This window comes from Battus philenor, unplaced genomic scaffold, assembly GCF_028537555.1.
Source record: "Battus philenor isolate CCGP_79_NKW_IND1 unplaced genomic scaffold, ilBatPhil1.0.hap1 SCAF_8, whole genome shotgun sequence".
NCBI classification, from domain to species: Eukaryota; Metazoa; Arthropoda; class Insecta; order Lepidoptera; family Papilionidae; genus Battus; species Battus philenor.
This window is the reverse complement of record NW_027181748.1, coordinates 14,196,048-14,221,018: the sequence shown is the minus strand read 5'-3', so window position 1 is coordinate 14,221,018 and position 24,971 is coordinate 14,196,048. Positions and strand designations below refer to the sequence as shown.

General features: G+C 34.0%; 1 protein-coding gene across 1 annotated transcript in view; it reads left to right on the top strand.

Moving 5' to 3' along the window:
• The window catches only part of CenG1A (Centaurin-gamma-1A), a 365,691-nt gene extending 342,423 nt beyond the window's left edge, over positions 1-23,268 (top strand). The window contains exons 4-15 of the mRNA XM_068775007.1: positions 5,477-5,618; positions 5,727-5,861; positions 6,592-6,716; positions 13,736-14,263; positions 15,182-15,347; positions 17,106-17,309; positions 17,808-17,968; positions 18,617-18,728; positions 19,646-19,763; positions 20,464-20,583; positions 21,342-21,564; positions 22,388-23,268. Coding sequence (XP_068631108.1) covers positions 5,477-5,618; positions 5,727-5,861; positions 6,592-6,716; positions 13,736-14,263; positions 15,182-15,347; positions 17,106-17,309; positions 17,808-17,968; positions 18,617-18,728; positions 19,646-19,763; positions 20,464-20,583; positions 21,342-21,564; positions 22,388-22,819 — 2,466 coding nt within the window. The 3' untranslated portion in view covers positions 22,820-23,268. The remainder of the gene's footprint in view (positions 1-5,476; positions 5,619-5,726; positions 5,862-6,591; positions 6,717-13,735; positions 14,264-15,181; positions 15,348-17,105; positions 17,310-17,807; positions 17,969-18,616; positions 18,729-19,645; positions 19,764-20,463; positions 20,584-21,341; positions 21,565-22,387) is intronic.
• The last annotated feature ends 1,703 nt before the right edge of the window (positions 23,269-24,971 follow it).

Sequence of the window (24,971 nt, the reverse complement as noted above, 5' to 3'; positions counted from 1 at the left end):
CGACACCGAGAGCATGGATCGCCGATTACGGAGCCGCATATTCTTTGTTAAATTTATGACATATCAATATTACGTCGTGTTGCACGCAACACTCTACCAAGTTATAATTACTACCTAGTTATTTCGCTTCCTAAATGCACTGCTGATAATTGAATACACCGGCAAAGGAGGCTTTCCTTTGCAGGAAGCCTACACACCGACATGCACAGTCTGTAACTACGTTTCAATTTTACTATGTACATATATAAATATATATATTAATCTCTACAAATATGGAATCTCTAAGATTTTGTACATCTGAATCTTGAGTAACGTCAAGCAGACATAACGTATTCTTCTTTTTTTTTACTCTTTCTTGTCCGCATTTGTCCACTAACTCGTCTGATGGTATGCGACGATGTGGTCAAATAAAGCACGCAGACATAGTAGGTACCTATTAACTCTGACCCTGAAGAGACAGGCGTTATTATTCTCGGGAAATAATGAAGAATGAGGTTCAGGAATGTTAAGCCGAAACGCGTGGTTTCCACTAAGAAAATTTCACAGTGTAAGAATGGCAGTGAGCCGAGTTCCTTGGTCTATAGAGAAACGGGTATGGTTGGAAAAGGTTGTGAAGTTAGGCGGCACATACCCCATACCGCCTTGGCCAATCACACTGTAAAGGTAAATGATTGCCAATCCACATTTGTTTAATTTTGAGCTACTTAAAAATGCATTTATTAGGTTGCCTCTAAATCAACATGAAAATAGAAATGAAAATATTTTTAAATGAAATAAATAATTTATTATATTTAAAAATTAAAAATAGAAAATAATTTAAAATATTTTTTATTAAAAATAAATGAAGATAAATTTAAAAATATCGAAACAGTGTCTACCAACCTTTTTGGTGCTATGCTACTCCTATATATACGTAATCTTTAATATTAAAAAAAATTACTTAAGAAACTAAATGATAATTTGGAAATTAAATTAAAAGTAAATTCAAATTCCAAATAATTTAAAAAAAGATGTTTCTAGATTCTATAAGACATATATAATTTTTGTGAAAAGTTTAAACCCCGGAGCGAAAGGTTGAACTCTTGTCAAGTGCAATTTCGAAATGGCCCCTGTTAATAATCAAAACGTAATTTAAAGCATGATTATTTTTTTAATTTATTCACACATATTTACGTTTGTAGTAAGCGAGTATTTTTACAACTGTCACATTCTTTCCAACTCGTCTCAAGGTTGACTGGTAGATAATGGCTACGGTATTATGTTCCACGTATGTTTATAAATTTAAAAATGTCGTATTTATGTTTTTAAATCCTTAAACTTTTTAATTTTTAAATACAAAAATTCGAAGATAACATATACCATTTCTGACACCGTAAGATGTTTGCAACATATAAATTATATAGTAAATTTTATTAAAATTTTTAAGAGTAATTTGAATACATTTCGCTAAAAGTTCGTATAGTTCTAATGTTCGAAAGATTTTTTAAAATATAAATGGTCCCGATAATTTATGTCCTGCCAGTTGTAATTGGCTTGTCGCATTCCAATAATAATTAAATATTTCATGTAAAATATTTTAGAGTGACAATTTTTTCGCTAAAATTATATATATAAAAATGTGTATATATATTGTTCTAGTGCTCCAAGGATTTTACTTATACACCAAAACCGCACTTTGCGTCGTGGTTACGTTCCAAAAAAACACGACGCAAATTGAAACGCCGCAAAGTGAATTAAGATTATCTATAGTAAACAATGTAAAGGTCGGGTTACGAAAATACAACTTTTTAAAAAGAAAATTGAACAAAGTAAACATTAAAAAACAAAAATAATATAACTCTGCCTATGAATAAATTGGAAAGTTACATACCTTTTTTGTAACCAGAAACAACACGATAAAATTTATATAAGTTTATTTATTTAAAAAAAGTAAAATTACATATTATCGATATCAATTACAGTTAAAATACATTACAACACTACGTAATTAAAACCGAACTGCAAAATTAGCAAAACAAAGTGAAAATAACACTGTATTAAAATTGCGTTGAGTTTTAATTAGAAAGGGAATCCCCGAGTTTTGATGGCATGACGCAATTAGAAACAAAAGTGTTGCCATCTTTTGGAAAAAAAAGAAAATTAAAAAAAAATTAAAGACTCGAACCCAAAACAATGCAACCTCGAAAATCTAACGATACACAGTGAAAATAAGTACTAATTAGGCAGCGACGGAATTTCGAAAAAATAGCAAAACGAAACGATGCAAAGCAAGGTAATTGGTGTATACAAATTGTCTCTACAGAATTTGTAACATGAGAAGTTATTGGCTTGTGGCATTTTAAAGGAAAAAAAAATTATACGATATATATCAGAGTGACCACTTTAGATCGGACCATTGGAAATAGGTCTAAAAGCTTCGTAGCTTTTTCACATATAATCACCCAGTATAAAAAAATAAAACTATTAGTGCTTTTAAAATCGATTTTAATTATTCGATACATCATCATACAAAATTTTCAACTATCTAGTCCCCTTGCCGATGCTTACTTTCAAATTAAGTTATACAATTACAAAACCTTTAAGTGCTAAAGTTTGTTCTATGAACCTAAAACAACGTGAAACTATCTATATTCTGATACTATCGTAATCAATCAACTATGACATATTACAAAAGGGCAGAGTTTCTTGTTCTGAACATATATCAATAGGTCAACGTACATATATATTGATCAACATATACCGAGTGATACGTTATACCTATAAAAGCTATATGGTTAGACATATAGCTCATTTTTTTAGCTTTATACACCTATTTTCAATCACTTTATATAAAGTGTTCACTCTAAAATACTTTACATTTATTTATTTTTTGCGACAGGCTAGTATCTTCTGACATTACATCTGCAGCCACTGATAACTGTAATTAATGTGCAGTATTTCATATTTTAACAAAAAATGAAAACATGTATGTCGTACGTATATATATATATAAATATTTATATACGTGTGTGTGTGTGTGTGTACTATATTACGTTAGGTTAATAATTATTTCTGGAACCATTCTTTTTTTTAATAGAACGTACTGTACATTTATTGACAGCATTAACTATATGTATGTTTAAATATATGTTTAAAAGTTTACCCAACATATAGCATCAAAAGGATTATAATCCAGTATCGATTGTAATGTAAATTTATTGGTAAACCCTTGATTATCAAACGTGAATTGTACATATGTCGAATTGCATGTTTCCAATGCATTCAATGGTTCTGTCTCGTTCGTAAGCGTGTGTTCGCGTGGCGAGCGAAGTGAATAAACGAAGGCTTCGCTATCTACGCTCACCGCCCGCCCGCCCAGTCGTCCATAGAACGCCGCCCAACGCGCAACGTTATTTCAGTAGACTTTTTAATCGGTTATTAACACAAAATCGTTATATAAACATACCGTTTCGTTATAAAGAATTTTTAAATTGCTGCTATGGATCGGTAAGCATTTAAAATTCGAATATTTATTTGTGCATTTTAGAAGTTTTTTTTTCTTTTTTATTTGTTATGAAACAGTGACAATTGTATACAAAAGTCACATAGGCAATGATAATGTGATAAGACGTTTAAACAAAGCCTCTTATCAAAGGCAATAGACATGTATTTTAAGGATTTTCTTCTTAATAACTTGAATTTGATAAGAATTATATGGTTCACCTTTACAAGCGCTTATAATCCAGTTTCACCAAAGATATTTTTAGAGAAATTAATTTTATTTTTAGCATATGGACTTAGTGATATACTTTGATTAGTCGGTCAAATTAATTATCTCATGTGAACGCATATTTATAATATTGTAATTTTAATTATAATTAAGAATAATTTATATGGTTTAATTATGAGAAAAAAATATATATGTATGTTATTACAATAAGTTTTTTTTCGAATTTATTATAAAAGTTCTGTATTAAATAAATGTTTTATTTTTGAGTATATTGAAGAATTTTCACTACATTTTTTTTGACACCATCTCGTTCACGCGTCTCTTATATACAACACTCAATTGTTGTTCGAAGTAAAAGGGTGACACCCTCCTACGCACATCCATTCAAGTGGAAACAGAGTTATTCATATACGCTGTCAGTTTGTGGACCACGTATATTTTAAAAGTTTCTGGCCAGTTTAAAAATAAACATTCATTCAATAAAATATAGCTTCATTTCTAAAGGCTATGCGTATATAATGTTTACGAACTAAGGAGTTCTTGTGTTTCGAGGTTACTTCTTCAGTCAACCTGACATAGGTTGGTTAGAGGTGAAAATAATGTGATAATTCAACCATTACTTGCGTCAGCATTAAGTTATTTTTATGTTAGCTAAGTTATCATAAATATGCCGTTATAGTTTTAACTTAGAGCAATATAGGTCTCGGAAGAACTGTAACTTTTCAGTTGTCTCTTTATTTCTGGACGGTGTTCGTCTTGAAACAACGGAATCTATGACGAGCACCTTCTTTGCCATCATATACTCTGCTTTCTTCTGGATAGTAATGAGATTCTATTAACTTGATCAGACTATTGGGGAGTTGATGATCCAAGTGGTCTTCCACCGTCTACTTTACGTACAATAAATAGTTTGTTGAAACCATCTGTATGTCTGCGGGTGGTTAAGCCAAAAAAAGCCAAACTCGGTAATATATTGTGGATAGTCTAGTGTTGATCTTGAGTTAGTCCAGGGGTTGTTATAAATGTAATTATAAAAAAGAATTATTCGTATAATAGATTGCCAAAAGTTAGAGAACGGCTAGAGGAATTAACATATATTTTTTTTATTTTTACAAAGCTTTATAGTAAATATTTTTTTTTATATAAACCACAGAGTAAACATTACACATGTCCCTAGTTGTCAAACATGTGACGTCAATCAAAACCAAAAATAGGCGTGTTAGGATAGTAATATTTATCAATCGATAAATACCTTGTACCATAATGTATTACCATTGAAAAGATTATTATATCACTTAACTTTATGGGTGTACAAAATAGAAACCTTATTTTTGTAAATAATTGTTTTATTTTTTATTAGGACATTAAATAAAAAATTGAAATGATGACTCTGCGATACAATACGTTTTTTTCGTTCTATTGCGATAGGCCAGTAACTTGACTGAACGAAGTCTGAGCTGCCAGTAATGTAATGATTTTTTTAGTTTTTTTTTTGCGAATTTCTGATGTAATTGTAATCACGTTAGCGTAGACATTACGTGTGTAACATAACCCTTGCATTGGCAAAGCCCCTGCCTTTGTACGTATTACCCCTCGTAATTATTAGCGACATAACTAGGGTGCGTTTTTTTTTCCTTTGCGGAAACTTAATATTTTTAAAAGCTTTATTATTATTTTAATTTTATGTGACTAGATGAAATGTTATTCGTTGTTATTTATTTTATCGGTTTTTATCCGACTTTATTAATTTTAATATTTTTTTTACAGTTTACGGCTTGGGTGGACGCGGTGATCTTTGTGTTTAGTCTTGAAAACGAAGTCAGCTACAAAACAGTTTCAACATATTTCAATAAGATGTCTCACTATCGGAATTCCGCTGAAATACCAATTATATTGGTCGGAACTCAAGGTCAGTACTTTCTCTATAGATTTAATTGAGATCATAGAACCATGGAGTTATTCGTTAATAGATGACGGTTAACATTATTTTTTACCAAACGATTGGTTACCATTCCAGATGCCATAAGTGAAAGTAGCCCACGCGTAGTAGACGATAACCGAGCTCGTAAGTTGTCGAACGAACTGCGAAGATGTTCTTACTACGAGACATGTGCGACGTACGGATTGAACGTTGAACGAGTATTCCAAGATGGTGCGTATAATAATTTAATAAAAGTAACGTAATTATATCAAAACAGAAAAAAGATACTTATTTTTCAATAACAGGTATATAAACCGACTTTTTACCGATTTTTAATTCTGAACGATATAATTCGAAATTTAAATTTATTGTTTATGCAGCTCCATTACTGGAGTATTATGAATTGATCAATCATCATCACTCAAACTTATATCTTTTATATCAGGATTTAGGATAAGTTTTATATTAAATCTTTGTAAATATTTTGGAACATTACGAGATATAGTTTATCCGGCGATTACAAGTTGTTTCGCGTGATGTCGGATGGGCGGTGCGGGGAGTTCGGTTCCGCGCAGTGGCGACATCGTACCGTAGCTGTGCGGTCGTTCCGTTTGGTTTCGTTTGCCCGCTGTTGTTTACATTTCTGACATATCAACGCATCGTTGCCCCGTCCGCAACGCGATAACATTTTCCGTATCAAAACATCGATTTCTGAATGGAGAGATGGATAAGACACTCATTTTCAAGTCTAATTTATCGCCAATATCGAGTTTGAGGCGTCGGAGTTCATGCTACAACATCCAGAGAGCCGAAGAACGCGACCGTAGAAAATCAGCTAAATTCGAATGTGCGTGTTATTTTCACCGTTTAAGTTCGTGTTTCGAATCAAAAATAGTGATTGTGTGCTTTTTAATGGAGCGTTTGGTATGCGTGTTGTGATACAGTGGCTTTTTTATTCTAGCATGTCAAAAAATCGTCGGTACGCGGCTTTCGGCCTCTTCGCAATGTCTGGCTGGGTCCAGGCCAGTCACACCGCAGCCCTTGGCCAACTCCCCGAGTCATAATCACTCAACGTTTCTATATAAGGTAACTTTATTCAATTTAATACATTAAAATATATCAAGGAATTTGTTGCAATCAACAAAGGATTTGACGTTTGATTTAACGAGGGTTTTTTTGTCTGAGATCCATTGTCTAAAAAAACTGTTAAAATAAGTGGGAAATGTTTATAGGCTGAATATACAGGTTATAGGTATAAAAACTTTAAAAGGTAAATAATAAATGCCCTTAAATGACTATCAAAAATTCAATGATTTCAGTCATAATAAATGACGAAATAAAAAAAAATCTTTATAAAAATACTGATAACTACGTATTCAATTTAATTATTATATATTACCTGTCCCTGCAGAAATTTACTGCCAGAACTTATTGGGCTGTTGCATCCTTATAGAAAAATTAATTAATGTAACATATTTCAGAGTGATAATTTTATAAGTGTATTAGAATTAGGTGTGAACATTTTTGAGCTCTTTTCTGACAAATTAGCTATTTATTTACCCTTACAAAGCTTTTACATCATTCTCATCTTTTCATCATCTCTGTACATTCTTCAATAGAAAACATATCATATTTTTCAAAAAATGATTGGAAAATGGACAACAATTTATTTTTGACAATCTTGTGTTTGTGGTTTATACATTGTGTTATTTAAATATATTTATAACATGTAGGTGTATTTCACATGTTGATGTTCCTTTTAGACTATGTAATTTTGTACAATTTCAACACATTTTGGTTATCACCATAGATAGGATCCCGGTTGCCCTCAATAAGTGAGTTCCTGTTTAACAAAACTGCACATTTAGTGCGAAGAATTTCAATAGGGTGACAATTAATTAACATAATTAAACTATAGTATTATATGGTGTCAACAAATTAAGACATTGAGTATAACATATTTATGAAATATATGCAGAGTTTTTTACTACTTAGTTTTATATATCAGGATAATTTACATATATATTGAATTATAAAGTTCTTTGAAGAAATCTATGTAATATGATACTTACAGATTTGTTATTTGAAACAAAGTATAATTTCTGCCAAATTTTTCACTTAAAACAAATTTATCATATGAATAAAATTAACAAAAATTTGGAAGTTTTTTTCAAATAGATGTGATCCATTTATTTTTTGCTATGAATTTATTGTGACAATTTTAACAAGATAAATAAAAAAGCACTAATTTTAGTAGTATTCACTCACATTTGCCAGTGTATTTATTTGGCATTTGGCAAATTTCAATCTGGGATATTTACAATACTAGTTTATTCAATATAAAATATTAGCAAAAAAAAATGTTTTATCTCTGGCTATGAAAGACTGATTCATTACATATAAGCTGATTGATTATATATGTTAAAGCTTTAAACAGATTAATATGTAGCCCATTTGCTCTCAAAATATAATATATGTATTATATATACCCTATCCAAAAATCAATGGTTTTACAAATAATATAACATAATGAAAATAAGCCTGAATAAGTGTTTTCAAAATATGAATTATCTAATTAAAATTTATTTATTTTCTGGTATTTGATGACTGATTTATATCTCTGTTATCCTAATCATTATCAAAAAGTAAGGTACACTCAAATGTGGTATCTTTAGTGTAATTTCAAACTTTTTGGAAAAACCTAATATTTACAAATAAATTAATATCTATTTAATTGTAAGATAAACTCTAAATAATCCAATGCTCATAAATCATAAATGTAAATAAAACAGTGTCATTTCAACATTATTTGTATTTAAGATGAATTTGTAAGAACACAATAGGGAGTGTTGTGTAAATGTGATAATGAAAGATAATTTTTATTACATTTATAATTGCTGTTGACCTATCAGCACTTCCTTTTTTATGTTGAGAAATGAATAGTTATTTTGAGAATTGAATCAACAAAGCTTTATTTATTATTATATTTAAAATATAATAAAATATACATATTTACCATCAATTAACTTGCATTTAAGAATGTTATTAAAAATGTTTTAATAATAGCGAAATTAGTATGTTTTTTATTACACAAAAAGGTGGTATGGTCATAATGGCCTCTTACTTAAGAGACCAAAAGGTAACCTTTGGGTGTGAAATGTTTAATAAAAATATAAAGGAAAAACTTTCTCCAGGCTATCTATTTCTATATTATGTTCATGAGTATACCTTTTGAAAATAAAATAATGTGTTTTTACATTTTATACAGAATTTTACAACTAAAGGTTTGAAGTTTAAAATGTTTGTTAACAATTTTTATAGCTTTATGTATGGTAATGCTATAAAAAATTATAGCTTTTATTTATTTTTATTATACACCAAGTGTTAATATTATTTATTTGCTCATATATGATGATTATTTATAGTAATTAAAATTGGCGTGTCTGTTTGCAATAATTAAATAACAATTATTTAAGTTACATATACCTATATAACATTTATTAAATTTATGTCCCTCTGTCCAACTAATATCTGAAATGGCTTGACTTTGACAAAACTTATACTGGCAGGTAGTTGGTGTAATATGGAGTAACTTCGGCTACTTTATTTTAAAGATATTCTTAAACAATAATAAAAAAAAAGTTTTATTTGTTAAATTCCATACAAACAAAGTCGTGGGCACAGCTAGTAGTATAGAACAATGTTATGTGTTTACCTAGCCCATCCAAAAGATGTCCTGTCTTAGCTAACAATAATGACAAATAAGTGTTCAAGGTAAAGTTTTTTTTATGCAAAATATAAATTCTATTTTATGTTGTGTAAATAAACAATTTGTTGATTTTTAAAAACGGGAGAAGGCAGCATACAATAGGCCATAAGAAAAACTTGGTTTTAGGCTGATGGCACAAAAATTCAATAGCTGCCTTTGAGATTTATTTATTAACATTGCAAATGTGAGTACTGAAAAAGTGACTTTTTCATTAGAACTTTCGACAAAGTATTGGATAGAAAATTAAAAAAAATATATGAAATTGCTCAAAATGTTCTCAAATCATGCCATGATTAACAGAAATAAATAGTGATTTTTATGTGTATATATATGTAAATACGTATTATTTTGTATTTATAGTATATGAAAAATAACTAATAAAATCTTTATTGCAATGTTATTTAAACATAAAAACAATGATTTTAATTTTATTGTATGTATACAAAGAGAAATTTGTTCATTGCCTACTCCAGCTAGTTGAAGGTCTCGGTACTGAAGATAACTTCTAAATTTTTTTACATAAACATGTTAATTTGCATTTGGTTCAAGGATTTACACTGTTCAACACAGTTTCATTAAATAAGTAAAGTGTTATATGCTGCTGGCAACATTCTTTTATTTAAAATTTAATCTTTTAGTTGAGCGCTTTGTTATCAGTTATTTTTTTAAAATATTTTATTTTCATAGCCTTTTTATCAGTCTTTGCAGAGGCCATTTTGTTTAGTGTTAGCTTGATATTTGTGACTTGTTGATATTATGAATGTCTTTTTGACAGTTGGCAAATACCCCTGAAGAGCAAAGATAGCTCAACGATAGATAGAGATTGTAGGTCGCGGGTTCGATTCCCGGAATCACGGACTACGGAATACATGGTACAGTTCACAAATGAATTTTCAGAGAATACCAGCCTATCTATCAAGGGTGGCCATTATGGTATATCTCACTATAGATATCTCTAAGAGAGGCCAATACCTTGTAGTGTGTGTCTATGTCTGAAACAGCGACGATAAAAAACCCCTTGCAACCTTATCCAATTCTTGCCACTTGATGTCATATCCTTTGTGTGGAGGTATCTTTCTTATCGATTGGAGAGTGGTAATCTACTTCCTTGTCCTGACCAGGTTTGTTTGGTAAGGGATTTCCATAAGATATAAAAGGAATAATCTGTGAATCTTTAGGGTGATGAAGGTGTAAATGCTGGAATAGCGTGAGAAAGCTATAGCACTTTAAAATTTTATGATAGTATTTTTTTTAACTTTTTATATTCCTTGCTCCACCATTGCCTTTATAAAAGTCTTTCGCTCCTCTATGTAACATATATATACATATTTTATATTAACGCGACAGGGCTAAACTTATGTCGATTCCACATACGAATTGCCCCCTTAATAATCAAATGGCCCCCCTGAGAGGCGTAGACCTTTGTCAAACACTCATATAGGCGGACATTTTATAATATGATAGCTTAAGAGTAAAGAAAAGCTCCGTGAAACAAAAATTGTGACACGTGGTTAATAATTAAAATCTTATTTAAAAAATAGTGACAGAGACATAATAAATACTAATAATATAAATAAATACAAAAAATAAAAATAAATTCGTAACGTCTAAACGTTGTCTTTGAAACGACAACAAACTCTTCATTGGTGTGGGTGTACAGATATATGTCAAAGTTCCACAAGGTGTCTTACACCTACCGTTTTTAGTTTGAAATATAAAATTAAAAGTAAATTCTTAAATAAATCTTATGATAGCATTCGAGAGTTTTTAGTCGATCGAAATATGTGGAACTTGGCTTGTTCGCTCATTTACAAGGTGGATATTATATATATACATACATATATAATTTTAAAGCGCGATTGTTTCTGGCCGGGTCTTTTCAACATATTAGCGTTTCGAATCGTCGGTAGCTTACTGCTTATGATGTTAAAATAATCAATGGTTAAAAGCCCATTTAAATACCTACTAAAATATATCTTTTAAATTTTAAATAAATATGATAATTTTGTCAATGTGCATACAAATATTATTATATTTATAAGTAATTGGTAGCAATTACTATGGTCGATGGCTGCTGGGCTGAAAGGTTACCGCGTGCGATCACGAGCCGGTAGACGCGGCGTGATAGGTCTCCCACTAGCTGGACAAATAACATAGTTAAGGTATTTAATAGTATCAGGCGTTACCTTGCGGAAGTCCATCTTAAGTAAGAAAAGGACCAATATTTAGCCACTTCCGCACATGCAGTGGTTGAAGATGCCCCGTGGAGAGGAGAAACACGTGTTGAGTAATTTGGCGGTGGCGGTTGTGTAATTCGCATTGTTTGCCGCATACGCATTTATCAGCGGGCTGGCGGGCGGTGCACTTTGTTGCACGACTACCACTGCATGTGCGGAAGTGGCAAAATATTGGTCCTTTTCTTACTTAGTTAAGGTTGTAGGAAGTCGCTGACCGGTCGTCGTGGTGATCTTTGGGCGAAGCCTATGTCTTGCAGTGGGCGTCCATCAGCTGAATAAGATAGCTTTCTTTAAGTTTAAGAACATTCCTAAAATAAAACCTTTGTTTATAATCCATTGAGGTATCTTATTTTACTTTATTTTTATACATTTAGTGTTTGTCACGACATTGCCCTTGGTTATGCACGATTCATGTTATTCGCGGAGACAAATTTCCGCATATTTTACATCATAAATGCATTCAGCGACGGCTCCATAATAGCTTGTTGAATAAAACATAGTCGACAATAGATACGAAGTGTTTGCCGCGGTTTATCTGCCGATGGAGACATTCTCTTATCTGTCAATCGAATATAGGTGAATAGTGTTGTATGTTATCGAAGCGGATTTAGTGATGTCATCACGTTATCGGTTGCATCTCTTAGTGATATTACTAAGACATTTATTTTCCGATCAAATAATTGAAACTGTAAAACTTAGCTCCTTTGAAATTTTCAAGGTTCCTTCTTGATTTTGGAAAAACCCATAAAAACTTTAATCGTGTTTTTTGTAAGAAATTTATAAATCTATGTAATACAACTGTAGCTAAAGCAATAAATTCTCACAAGCTATTTAGAATTTAAAAAATCTATACAAGGAATTTTTTGTTCATAAAACTTATGTATAAGAATTTTAATTGCGAAACATCGTGTAACAGTGTACTATGTCAAATCAGACAACATCGGATAATTCCACTCATTTTTAGGTTATTTTTTTCCGCAAAACTACTTACCCATTTAGCATACTATGCTATTGCAATATAATATATATTTGTGTGAACTCCCCGGGTGCGGGTTAGATCTGCCCGAAATAAAGTAGGCTACATTATATCTAATCTCCTTAAAATTACAGTTTAAAATCGCTTGCTCTGGATGTACTACAGATCACAGGATCATAAACAATAATATTTCATTTATCATTTTTAAAAAAAATGTTTTCGACACTGACAGGCGCTATGTTGCGCTTGTAAAACTTTTGGTGTAGTCCTTGAAGTCATTGCAATGTAACATAAAAATGTGTGCATTACGCAAAACGGGATTTCCCCTATTTAGACAGATGAGACGGTTCCGGTTTCCGCGCTGGATTCCCATTTCTGGTCCTAATTATAACGAAAGTGGTGCTACTAGTAACGCATGCATACGTAGAACTATAACCGCTAATCTGCGTGTCTTTATTTTGATATACAGGGTGGTTGTTTTTAGTGGCCAAAGCTTAAAAGGAGTTACTCCCATTTGAGAGCATCCAGTGTGATATTATCATCATGCTTAACGTTGCAACTACAAAAGTACGAATCGAATTTCAATTATACGTAAACATATATCTACTAAGCTATATATATATATATATATATATATATATATGTATATGATATTGTTATTGAATTTAAGCGAAAACATGGCATGGCATTATTTAGACAAAATTATAGTTATTGCCGTTTTTGATAGTAGTGTACTTGTTATCTTTTTATATAAATGTTATAAAATTTCTACTGCAAAAAGTCTAATTTATTTTTAATAAGCGGATTCAGATTTTTAATGAGATTCCGTAATTTATCATTGTAGTACCATTTAAAAATTTCACAACGTACATTTAAATTGAATTGACGGATCTTATCAGAAATGTCGCTTGATTATTTTGATTTCATTTAGGCTATATCTGATAAAGCGTATATGTATAAATATGTGTTATTAAAATAATAAAAGATTTGTTGTTGTAGCGATTCTTCCAACTTCTTCTCCACAAGTATAACACTCAATGATAAAAAAGATTATAAAAATAAAAAAAATAAGTTGACCATCAATAAGAGTTCTGTTAAAATTTTCAATTTTATCTTTGTCCAGGATTCGCTACCACGAGGTCACCACACGCTATCGGCCTCTTCTCACCATTTACACCGAGGCGCTTCATCCTTCGACGCATCGTCAAACAGCAGCGGCATCTCCTCCACTCACGTGGTGGAAATTCACAGCACCAATGGCTCCGACACTTCGTCCCGATGGGGCAACTCTCTCGGCAGCCACGGCTCCTCCTCCGGCCTGGTCTCAATCGCCACGGAGAACAACAACGTTAAGTTCACAGCCCCCCACTGCCTCGACAACCTGCAGCCGTCAAAGGACCCCAAAGACCTGCCGACCCCGTCGTCAACTCCAACCACGTCAAGGAAATCACGGAGAAGGTCAAATCTTTTCACTCCGTCCAAGAAAGGGGATGACAGGCTGAAGAACGGAGAGCTCGGCTCTGGTAGAGCGATACCTCTTAAACAGGGATACTTGTACAAGAAGAGTAGCAAAGCTTTGAATAAGGAGTGGAAGAAGAAGTACGTGACGCTCTGTGATGATGGAAGACTTACATACCATCCTAGTTTACATGTGAGTATCTAGAGTTAATTGTGATCTTTTGGGGGATGCTTATGCCTTGCAGCGAGAGGTCTTTCGGCTGATGTGAAGATGGTGATGATGATATAAACTTTCATCGGAATGATAATGCATATAAAGTGATATGCTCTGTATAGAACAATGCGGTGTTAGTCATAGTTTCGCCACGCGAATCTCTTCTAAACGAAATGAGCCTATTTGTGTGAAGAATAAGATGATACCCATTTTAACAATATACACTAATAAAGTACACTAAAACTAATGCAGGGTAGAACAGTTTTTGTCGTACTATCCGGTAGAGGTAGCGTGGGTAGACAACCCAGTAGGATAGACCGATGTAGTAGTCACGGGATGTCGCTGGATGGACAGCGCAAGACTTATCACGTTGGCGTCTATCAGAAACATTATGATGTTAATAAGCCATGACGTTATATTTTTCCAAATAGCATCCTATAACTTTGACAGGATTCTTATAATCCGGAGACTGTTTAAAAATAATATTTATGTAAGTGAATAAATAAATAAATAAAAATACTTCACAGATGTGGCACTTCAATGTTAACTTTTAATCATTTTTGTAGCGTCTTTTATTTTTTAGTAGCGTCCACTGTTGAACATAGGCATTTCACAAACATCTTCCGATGAGTGAATGTCCAACGCTGCGCTTGCCGGCCCATGGTTTCCTTTCTAGAACTTTAAGGTCCCACTCGCCATTTGATCTGCGCCCTTGGCCTTATCTACTGCCATCTATGTCGGTTATTTTTGTTCGTAATAAAGTAAGGAGGTTCATAGAGAAATTCTGTATAAATTCTTTATATGGCGCATACGACCGTGATCGAAATAACATAGCTTTTATTTGAAATACATCGAACTGTTAACACTTTTGTTATCAACTGTACATACTTTTTTCAGGATTACATGGAAGATGTAAACGGCAAGGAGATATCACTACAGTACGTGACGGTGAAGGTACCGGGGCAGAAGCCGCGCGGATCCAAGTCCATCATCACGACAGTGCCCGGGTACAACGGGTATACCAGTGTGGACATCCATGACAGTATCGGTGGACTGTCGCTAGGTGAGACATGTTGCTTTATCATCATCAATTCAACCGAAAGACGTCAAATGCTATATATAGGCCATCACCTGAGATTTCTAATAGAACTGATTATTATATAATTAAATTATATCTAATAATATATATATGTAGGTGTCAATGTAAAGTTCATATTTGTTTATATTATTTTACATAAAAAAAACCTTGAAGATATTTTTGTAAAGGTGCAGCTTTAGGTCATATAAAATATAGTTTTATGATAATCAATTTAAGGTATCAACGAGAAATATCAGTTTCGTTTTGATATATCGTGTGATAAAATCTACTTTAGCGAAATAGCCAATAGTTAATTCAATTCTTTGTAGGTTTTTTCTCTATTTAATAAGTTCCGTACTTTCTATCGCCAATTTTATAGAAAAAAATAATTAAAAACTATATCTTTTACAAAATAATTTGTATTTACATCTTCATCACCATAAAGATTCACAGATCTTAGAATCCTTGTATATCTTATGAAAATCCCTTACCAAACAAACCTGGTCAGGACAAAGACGTGGATTACCACTCTCCAATCGATAAGAAAAATACCTCCACACAAAGATCATGATATCAAGTAGCGAGAACTAGAAAAGGTTGCGAGGGTTTTTTCGTCGTTGCTGTTTCAGCCATAGACGCCCACAGAAAGGCATAGGCCTTCCCCAAAGGTATCTATGGAGGTGATATATCATAATCATCACGCTTGGTAGACGGGTTGGCGATCGCAGTGAAGCATTATGGTAACCAGAGGACGCTGTTGCCCATCCTCTGGAAATTCGTTTGTGAGCAGAGGCAATCCTATATAATTAATACACAATGTTTCCAATATATAAAATTGTATCCCGGGAATCGAATCCATGACGATCTTAAGTCTCAGTTCTGTACGGCGGGGCTAACCACTGCTCGATACAGAGACAATTCTGTGTTTGGCACTAATCGGTGTAACATAACTCCTGAAGATGCCCCGTGGAGGGGTGAAATACGCGTTGAGTGGTTTAACGGTGGCAGTTGTGTAATTCGCATTGTTTGCCGTATAAGCATTTTTTACGGGCTGGCGGGCGGTGCACTTTGTTGCACGACTACCACTGCATTTGCGGAAGTGGCTAAATTTTGGTCCTTTTCTTGCTTAGGATGGACTTCCGCAAGGTAACGCCTGATTTCATTAAATACCCATATTATATATCAATCAGTGATAGAGTTACACAAAATGTATTTTAGGCGCCCATTTAAAAAAAAAATCCTTCCAGCACCCGCGGGGGGCTAGCAAGTTGGCCATTGGAAATGCTCTGTCAATTTTTAATTATTAAAGTGATATTTAAAACCCATCCTGCATTGATCCCACTATTGGACAAACGTCTGGTTACCTATCTCATAAAGGTGCAGTTCCTATAACAATATTTGAACAATTGCCTACCTTCGATATTTTTCGCGGATTCTTTAAAAACCATCTTAATAATTCACTGTATTTATAACAGGTTTTTAATTTTAATTAAATATTTTTTTAAGCACAAAGCCTTAAAAAATAGCGCGACAAAGAAATCACTTTAAAATTTATGGCTCTTTTGATGATGTTACTTCTTACGTGCAATCACTTTTCTTTATTATCTTTTTTTATTTGATGTCGCCTGATCTTACTGCAATGTACTACTAGTACATTTTTTATGTTGTAATTTTAAGTTACATGTACTGCTGGTGTACCTAAATAAATATATATCTTTAGTATAAATATACATTGTATTACAGGTTACAAGGATAAACCTTCAAGGGCCACAGACAAGGCGCTCATGTCGGCTTTCGATACCTTGAAGGAGCCGGCATCAAGCAGGCAGTCGTTGGCCTCCGAAGTAGAGGTGGGCTCCACCAACGGCACTGATAAAGACACGCCGCACGTGAAGAAACGACACCGACGGATGAAGAGCAGTGGCGTCAAGAAAGACGGTGATGAAGGTGAGGATAATAAAAAAAACAATATATAAGTCTAAAAAATGATTGGCTATAGCCAAAGAAACATTAAAAGGGTCAATATATAGCTAATTAGATATGAAATGTATGGTATAAGTTTAGTTAGTTTTAGTAATAATAAGTAGTTTTAGTAATAATAACATTATATTAAAAATAATTATAATTTACTATCTGTCCTCGTAGATTTTGTACAACTAGAAGTTATCGGTTGCTTTATTTCAATGGAAAAATATATTGTCGCAGGACGAAAGCTTCCCAAAGATGTCTATGCGTGGACAGGTGGGTTGGCAATAGCAGTGTGGTATCATGGTATGTAAAGGATACCACTGCCCATCCCGTGGAAACTTGTTTGTGGGCAGTGGCAATCCTATATAATTAATGCACAAAGTGTGAATATATATGAGATAGTCTCATGGCAATCAAACACGCGACTCAGTCTTGATTATCAGTTACAAAATATAAATAATCGATTTAATGTTACAGAAGGTGAAAGTGCGACGTCTTGCGAGTTCACGATCGTGAGTTTGGACGGCAAGAGATGGCGCTGGGAGGTCGGTACGGGCACAGGCGCTGCAGCTGCTGCAGAGAGAGACGCCTGGGTGGCGGCGGTGGAGGCTCAGATTCTGGCGTCGTTGCAGGGCCGGGTCTGTACTTTCAATAAATTCATTCTAGAATTTCTCCCTTTATGATCTTACACACGCACGCACGCACACACACACACACACACACGCATGCACACACACACACACACGAACGCACACACACGCACGCACGCACACACACATATATATATATACTTATACAAAAAGAGCCTAATTTAAAAGGGACTGAAATAGATCAGGAGCGTAATCAAGGTTGATGAAAGGTTAACATTGAAAGTACACGTCTTATGTCAAGGCTTTATAACTTCATCAAACTATGTTCCACACAAAGTCCGGCCCTGTATATTATAATACAATAATTAAATGTCATATGGAATATCTTATTGCAATATAGTCATCGATTGTTGACTATCAGAACTACCTGCAAAGAATTCAAGATAAAATAATTAAAGCTTTATATTCCACTATCGCACATCAACCCAACAATTGTATCAAAAAATCCAATACTCATAGCGACTACTCAAACACTGAATATTTAATTTTATTTTGATTTTAATTCCATATTTTATTTTTATCTGTTTTTAAATTGCACGAAAAATGTTTCCCAATATAAGTTAAGGTCAATGCAACATTTATACATGGGTGTTCAAGAAAATCCTGATAAATAATTAAAGTTTTTATTTGTTGCAGACATCCCGTCAGCCGGCACCCACTGGCGCGAACTCAACAGGCGACGTACGCGCCACTCAGTACGTGCGACGAGTGAAGGGCAACGACAAGTGTTGCGACTGTGGCGCCATGGGTACGTGTGATCAACACTCATTAGAAACAAATATGGTGATGAAATCATACATATCATCGACCATTATGGCTCCAATCCAGAGATCCAGTGGTGGTCATATATATACTGATGAAGATAGATATTCAAAGACAAATACTTCTGTTTCTTCTAACGTTTCATTCCTCAAAGAACTCAATATAAGAGACGTTATCATATATATATATATATATATATATATATAGGTCGGAGAGTGTAAATAACAGTATCAAAATTATGAGTTGTTGGTTGAACCGACATACTATTCGGATATCTTAACCCTTAAAAGCCTACAGTTTCAATTTTGATACCAATCTTTTAAACCGAATGTTCACATTACTATTAGTTTTTTTTATATGTTGGCTGTCCGTATTTTACTGTAGTATAAAATTCTTTCCAACGAAATTAAAAAAAAAAATATTTTTCCCTTCATCTAGACCCTCAAGCAAAGTAATATTAAAAAAAATCACTTTCGTAAATCAGGCTACTAAGGGTTAAGACATTGTTATGCTGTATGTCGAATATATTAAAAGTGTATTGTAGTCAATAAAATCATACTAGCTGACATCAGCCATTGTCTTTTAAAAAATCTTTTCTCGGCTAATTTTCGTTTTTTATACGTAATCTTGGACGATCCGGAAAGCAGACCGAAGGAAGATCGACAAGTTTGATGCGAAGGAAAAAACCTAAAAAACTAATTTAACGGAAATGTCCTTGCGCTGAGGGAAATGGCGGAAAATCTATTACGTTTCTATTCAGAACGATCAGTGATTGACGACTATTGTGCGTTTTAGAACATTTGTGAATGTGCCGGTTGTCATTGTTTTGTAGGTGGCGCCACATGCAATCAGCAAGAAATTGGCATATAACTCCTAATATACTGTATATATTATATATTTCAGACCCCGACTGGGCGAGTTTGAACCTGGGCGTGCTTATTTGCATCGAGTGTTCCGGGGTGCATAGGAACCTCGGCTCGCATATATCGCGGGTTCGCTCTCTGGACCTTGACGAATGGCCGTTAGTATACACTTTGATATACTGTATAATACTTGTGTATTAAAAACTTTTGTCTCTATTTAGTATTAATAAATATGTATGCCCTGAGGAAATTGCTGTCACAAGTGGCTGCAATCCAACAGACAAAAAATAATAAATAATGCTTATTAAATTTTATGTTTATATTATATGTTGAAGGGTAATTAAAATTATTTTCATTGTTTATAGTACTGTATATGTTTGATTACATCTTCTATAATTTTGACTAACATCAAATATTTGACAGAGTCGAGGTGTTATAATGTACATACTCCAATGTTTAAAAAGGATAATAAAAGTTGCTTTAAAAATTTTCCTTCATATTTTCTTAACGCATAAGATATTATTTTGAATTAATAAAAATACAGAACGGATTTAAAAGGAAAGCCAACGAATTAGAACTGAGTATATTACAGGCTAATTAAATATTGATTAGTTATGCCATCTATCAATATAAAACCAAATTACTTTTAAATACCGGTTTTCAATAATCGTTCTTCCTTCATAAGTCGACATTAATATTTAAAATCCAAGTAATATGTTTTTATTTAATATAATACATAAATATTGTTTTATTCTCAAAGTGTAATAAATTCATATACCTTTTTTATATGTAACCAATTTGATATATATTTTTTTCATTTTTAGATATATATATTTTATGTAATTTTAACGATTTCAGTTTGGGGCACGTGAGTGTTATGGTGACCATAGGCAACGCGCTTGCAAACTCGATATGGGAGGCGGACCTGCGTGGGCACATAAAGCCTATCGCCACCTCCAGCCGGGAGGAGAAGGAGAGGTGAGCTCTTGATTATCTCAGGTTTATTGAAGTAGGTAACATAAATAGTTAGGACTGTAGAAAGAGAGTAACAGACATAATCCAGATTGCACACACTTCTGGCAACTGAACATAAAAAAGACGATATTTTATAAAGCTCTGTCATTAATAAAAGAAATAAAAAAGAATTGTTTCGCCTAAAACTCGTCTTCAAAATGTTAACAAATCTTTCACAGGTCTAAGCGTACATATAATTAGGTTCTGCAAGTTATCTTACCTCGTAGTTTTTTTAATCGACCGTACTTAGTTTTAAACCTAAAATTAAATGTGTATATATAAATGTAAATTTTGTTATAGCATTTAAAAGTTATAAGTAAATCGAAATATGTGGAACTTGGTTTGTTGACACAAAAATTGTTAAAATTAATCTGAAAGTGCAACTATGAAGTTTCTGGCCAGCTCTGAACCAGTGGTAGCTTTAGATTGACTGAGCTGTAGATCTGACTTAATCAATGGGTTTCGGGCCGTAAACAAACTTGTGGTAGCGTCTCCAGTTCATCTGTAGCGTTAGTTGTTTCTATTATCCATAGGTCGCTGGATCAAATAGACGTATCTAACCGTTGCTTCTTGCACTGGTTCAGATCTGTCTCATGGAACTATTTTGTTGAGAACTGATCTTCATAGGCTGTTTATAGTGCAGTAAAGTTAAGACCGTCACCCGTCGACCGTGGTGTGGAGATGTGACCCAGGTGAATGTGAGCACTGGTTCCGGTTTGCAGGTGGATCCGCCTAAAGTACGAGCGGCGTGCGTTCCTGGCGAGCGGCGAAGGCGCGCTGTCAGGCGAGGCGCTGCGTACTGCGGCTTCACGCGGTCAGATGGCAGCGCTGGTGCGCGCGCTTGCTGCGCCTGCGCCGCGCGCTCCGCCCACCACCGACCGCTCGTTGGCTCTGCGCGCCGCCGCCGCAGCCGGACACCTCGCCGCCGCGCAGCTGCTCATATGGGTACGCAAGCACACACACAACTACTACACCTTAGTTGGATGCGGCACATTTATAATGCAGCCCTTTTATAGTGTTGTAACACCTTTATAGTCTTGTGACATATCTATTGTGTTCTGACACCTTCATAGTCTTATGACATTTTTGGTGCGTTGTGACACCTTTATGGTGTGGCATCTTTATAATAAGACACATTTATATATTTTTTTAATAGTTTACGGTCCCTTCCGTTCCGTGAACTCTGTTCCGTTGAAGTTGTAAAAGCCCCCAGGGCTAATCCATCAGCCATCTAAAGTGTGATACCTATTTAATGTGACACGTCCAGAATGTAGTAACTTTGTGGTAGCACCTGTTTCGTGTGGCACCTTTATAGTGGTAGCTTTTAAAGAAACCCACTAAAGCATTTACATGACATACAACAACAAGTTGCTCTGCTTATCTTAGGATAAGTGGTAATCATTTTTTATCATAGAATCAACAACAATAAAACTTACTATTAATAAGCTACTACTATGCTAAGCACATCCTGTCTTGTAGAATAATCCGGTAGAAATAACATTTTGGACTGGTGTGCAGTGTCAGACAATACTGACAAAGATAAATATTTGGGACACAGACAATTGAAACAATTGTAGTCAATAATCAAAATAACTGGGAAAATATTGAAAGGATTTAGTTCTCTCAAGAGAGCTTGTTTCTGCAGCGGGCTTCTGAAGCAGCATTGGTAGGATCTAACTAAATCTAGACCGACACCTACATAGATAGAGGGACCGTTCGTTCCTAATAAAATTATTAAAATTTAAATTGTGATTTCTTTTACTTCCAGCATAACGGCAACCCCAACTACCCGGACTCTGACGGCCATACTTGCGTATTCTACTCACGCGCTGCCGCCAACCATCTGTCAGGCATCCCCATCCAGTACCCCAAGAACCTTCAACTGACGTGCCCGCTGCACCCCAGCCCGCCACCAAATCCTCCCGCTACCGGCACTAATTCCAGCTCCAGCTCCTCCGCTAGCACCAAGAGCTCCAGGAACCCAGAACCCGAGTGCAACTGCATCATATTCGAGCTGCTCAACGCACAGGGCGCTGCTAACGCCCTCGTCGAACTGCTCATCGGCCTCCAGAACAATCAGTACATGAACAATGGCTTCGAAGCTGGGATTTCCAGTTCCTACAGCCACGGTACCCTTGGACGCCCATCGTTGGGCCCAAACCTGTCGCTAACTAATGGAAAGTGCGGAAGTATTGTGTAATTCAAATATTTATAACTTACTTCTAGGGTTGCCAATTCGAAATTGTCAGTAGAGGCTGGTGTTATACAAACGCACACTTTAGCTTTTTAATGTTTTAATTTATTAATGCATGGGAAATAAATGTTAACAATGTAATTAATTTAATATTTATCAAAACTGGCAACCCTTAATATATTTGAAATTTTATTCGAAACTTTTATCGAGGGTAGTCGGAGAAATGTTTTTAAATGCGAGTTGTATTATAGAGAATTCAATGATTTACACATGCGACTGAAGTGCTAGTGGGTTTTCATAGTTACCAAAATATGTTGGTGTTAAAACAATAGATAAGATAAGGGCTAAGTCACACGTTTCGTATTTCGCACACGATGTTTTTTTAATCTGTATTTTAGAGTCGGGTTTAATTGGACATAACCACTGTGACAATTATAAATATTCGCTTTGTAATTAAAAAATCATTATGGAGGTCAAACGCTAATTTGCAAAATCGCTTTACTGCTTCAGGCAAAATAGATCCTGGGGTGATAACATGATGACTAAATTGCAATGACAGTAATAATGTCTTCTATTCTCCTCCACACCACACACAACAATTAGAAGAATCCCATTTTTGTAACGAATAAGAAAAATTAACGTAATATGCCCAATGTCTATCGCTTTTTAAATCGACGAACAACCTCATTAGAGGCTACGGTTGTAATGTCATACCACTCACCAAACCACTTTAACTTTTAATATCTTGTTAATTTTTTTTCCGTTTTCTAAATCAGGTATCATACAACCTTCAGTACATTCTTTAAAATGAATCCTTCGAGAAAATTCAGTCAGTAACTTTAAATTATTAAAGTTAACAAAAGGATTTTACTAGTTTTGCAATTTATGGGCAAATCTTCATGATGTACTGGATTTTTTTCAATACAATAGCGCTTTCCATATTCAGCTAACACATGAGGGTAAATATATATAAAATATCCAATTTGGGGTTAGCACACATATTCAGGCAAATTTATTTATCTATTTCATTGACAGAAATATATTGTTGTTCGGACAGAAAAAAAAATATGCCATAATAATAAGTAGTTTGTGTTATAGTGCTACCGAAACCTCTATACTTCATTTTAGAAGAGCGCGGCGGGCCACATGAGATTGATTTCTTCGGACAGATCTCAAGATATGGTTTTATAATATTTTAAAATTTCTAATTTCTACTGGCATTTACATCTTGAGATTATTTAATTCCCTTTATATCAAGCTTTACATGACAGTCACGTTTACTAAATTATAAAAAAGGATAAGGAATTAATAAAATTTTTGAAGATTTTCCATTCAGGCCGCTTGAAGCGTATACGACCTACATTAAGTCGTTTGACATATGCTTTACACTTTTTTGATAATGCAAAGCTATAATTAGCGAGAAAAAGTTATAAATTTTTATATGCATTAGTTACGTGCATATGTGATGTGACGTTATCTATATTCGAGCCTACAATGTATTTGTTAAAGAATCCTTTGTTTTTCAATGAGAACTGCAAATGGCCTGAACGGAAAGTGTAGCGGGGGTCGTATACGCTCCACAATTTAAAAATCTCAATCGTGATATCGCGAGATAACATATTCCCATCCCTATCTTTGTATTTAGATCTCATGTGCGTCTCACATAGTTCGCTATAATGCGGATCAACCGAATGCCCACCGTCTCGCCGCACATATCTAAGGCGCGGTACCACGGTTTCGGTAGCATTATAGAATATCTCGTTACGTGTGAGTTAGTTTCAATAAACAATTAAAGCAACATGAAGTTTGTACAACTGAATTATGTTGCTAATGGCGATTAAACTTAGAATTGTTCGTATAAACCGAATACGGGAATTTAGGCGAATATACAAAATGCTTACGTGATCACGACGTTTATGACACGTTGATGGTAGGATAAACGTTTTTATACTAAAATTTTTAAAGAAAATTATTAAAAAAAATATTGATATGGTGATTTGAAAATGGAATGTTTTAGGCTGTTTATCGCGGCTACATAATGATTCCATTCGTTTTTTAAAAATCGAAAACTCGGTCCAACGAGTATATCAATTTGTGGGTACATTTAAAACTGTTTCTCGAAATCAAAACTCGACTTTATGTACACCGCGTTAAAGTT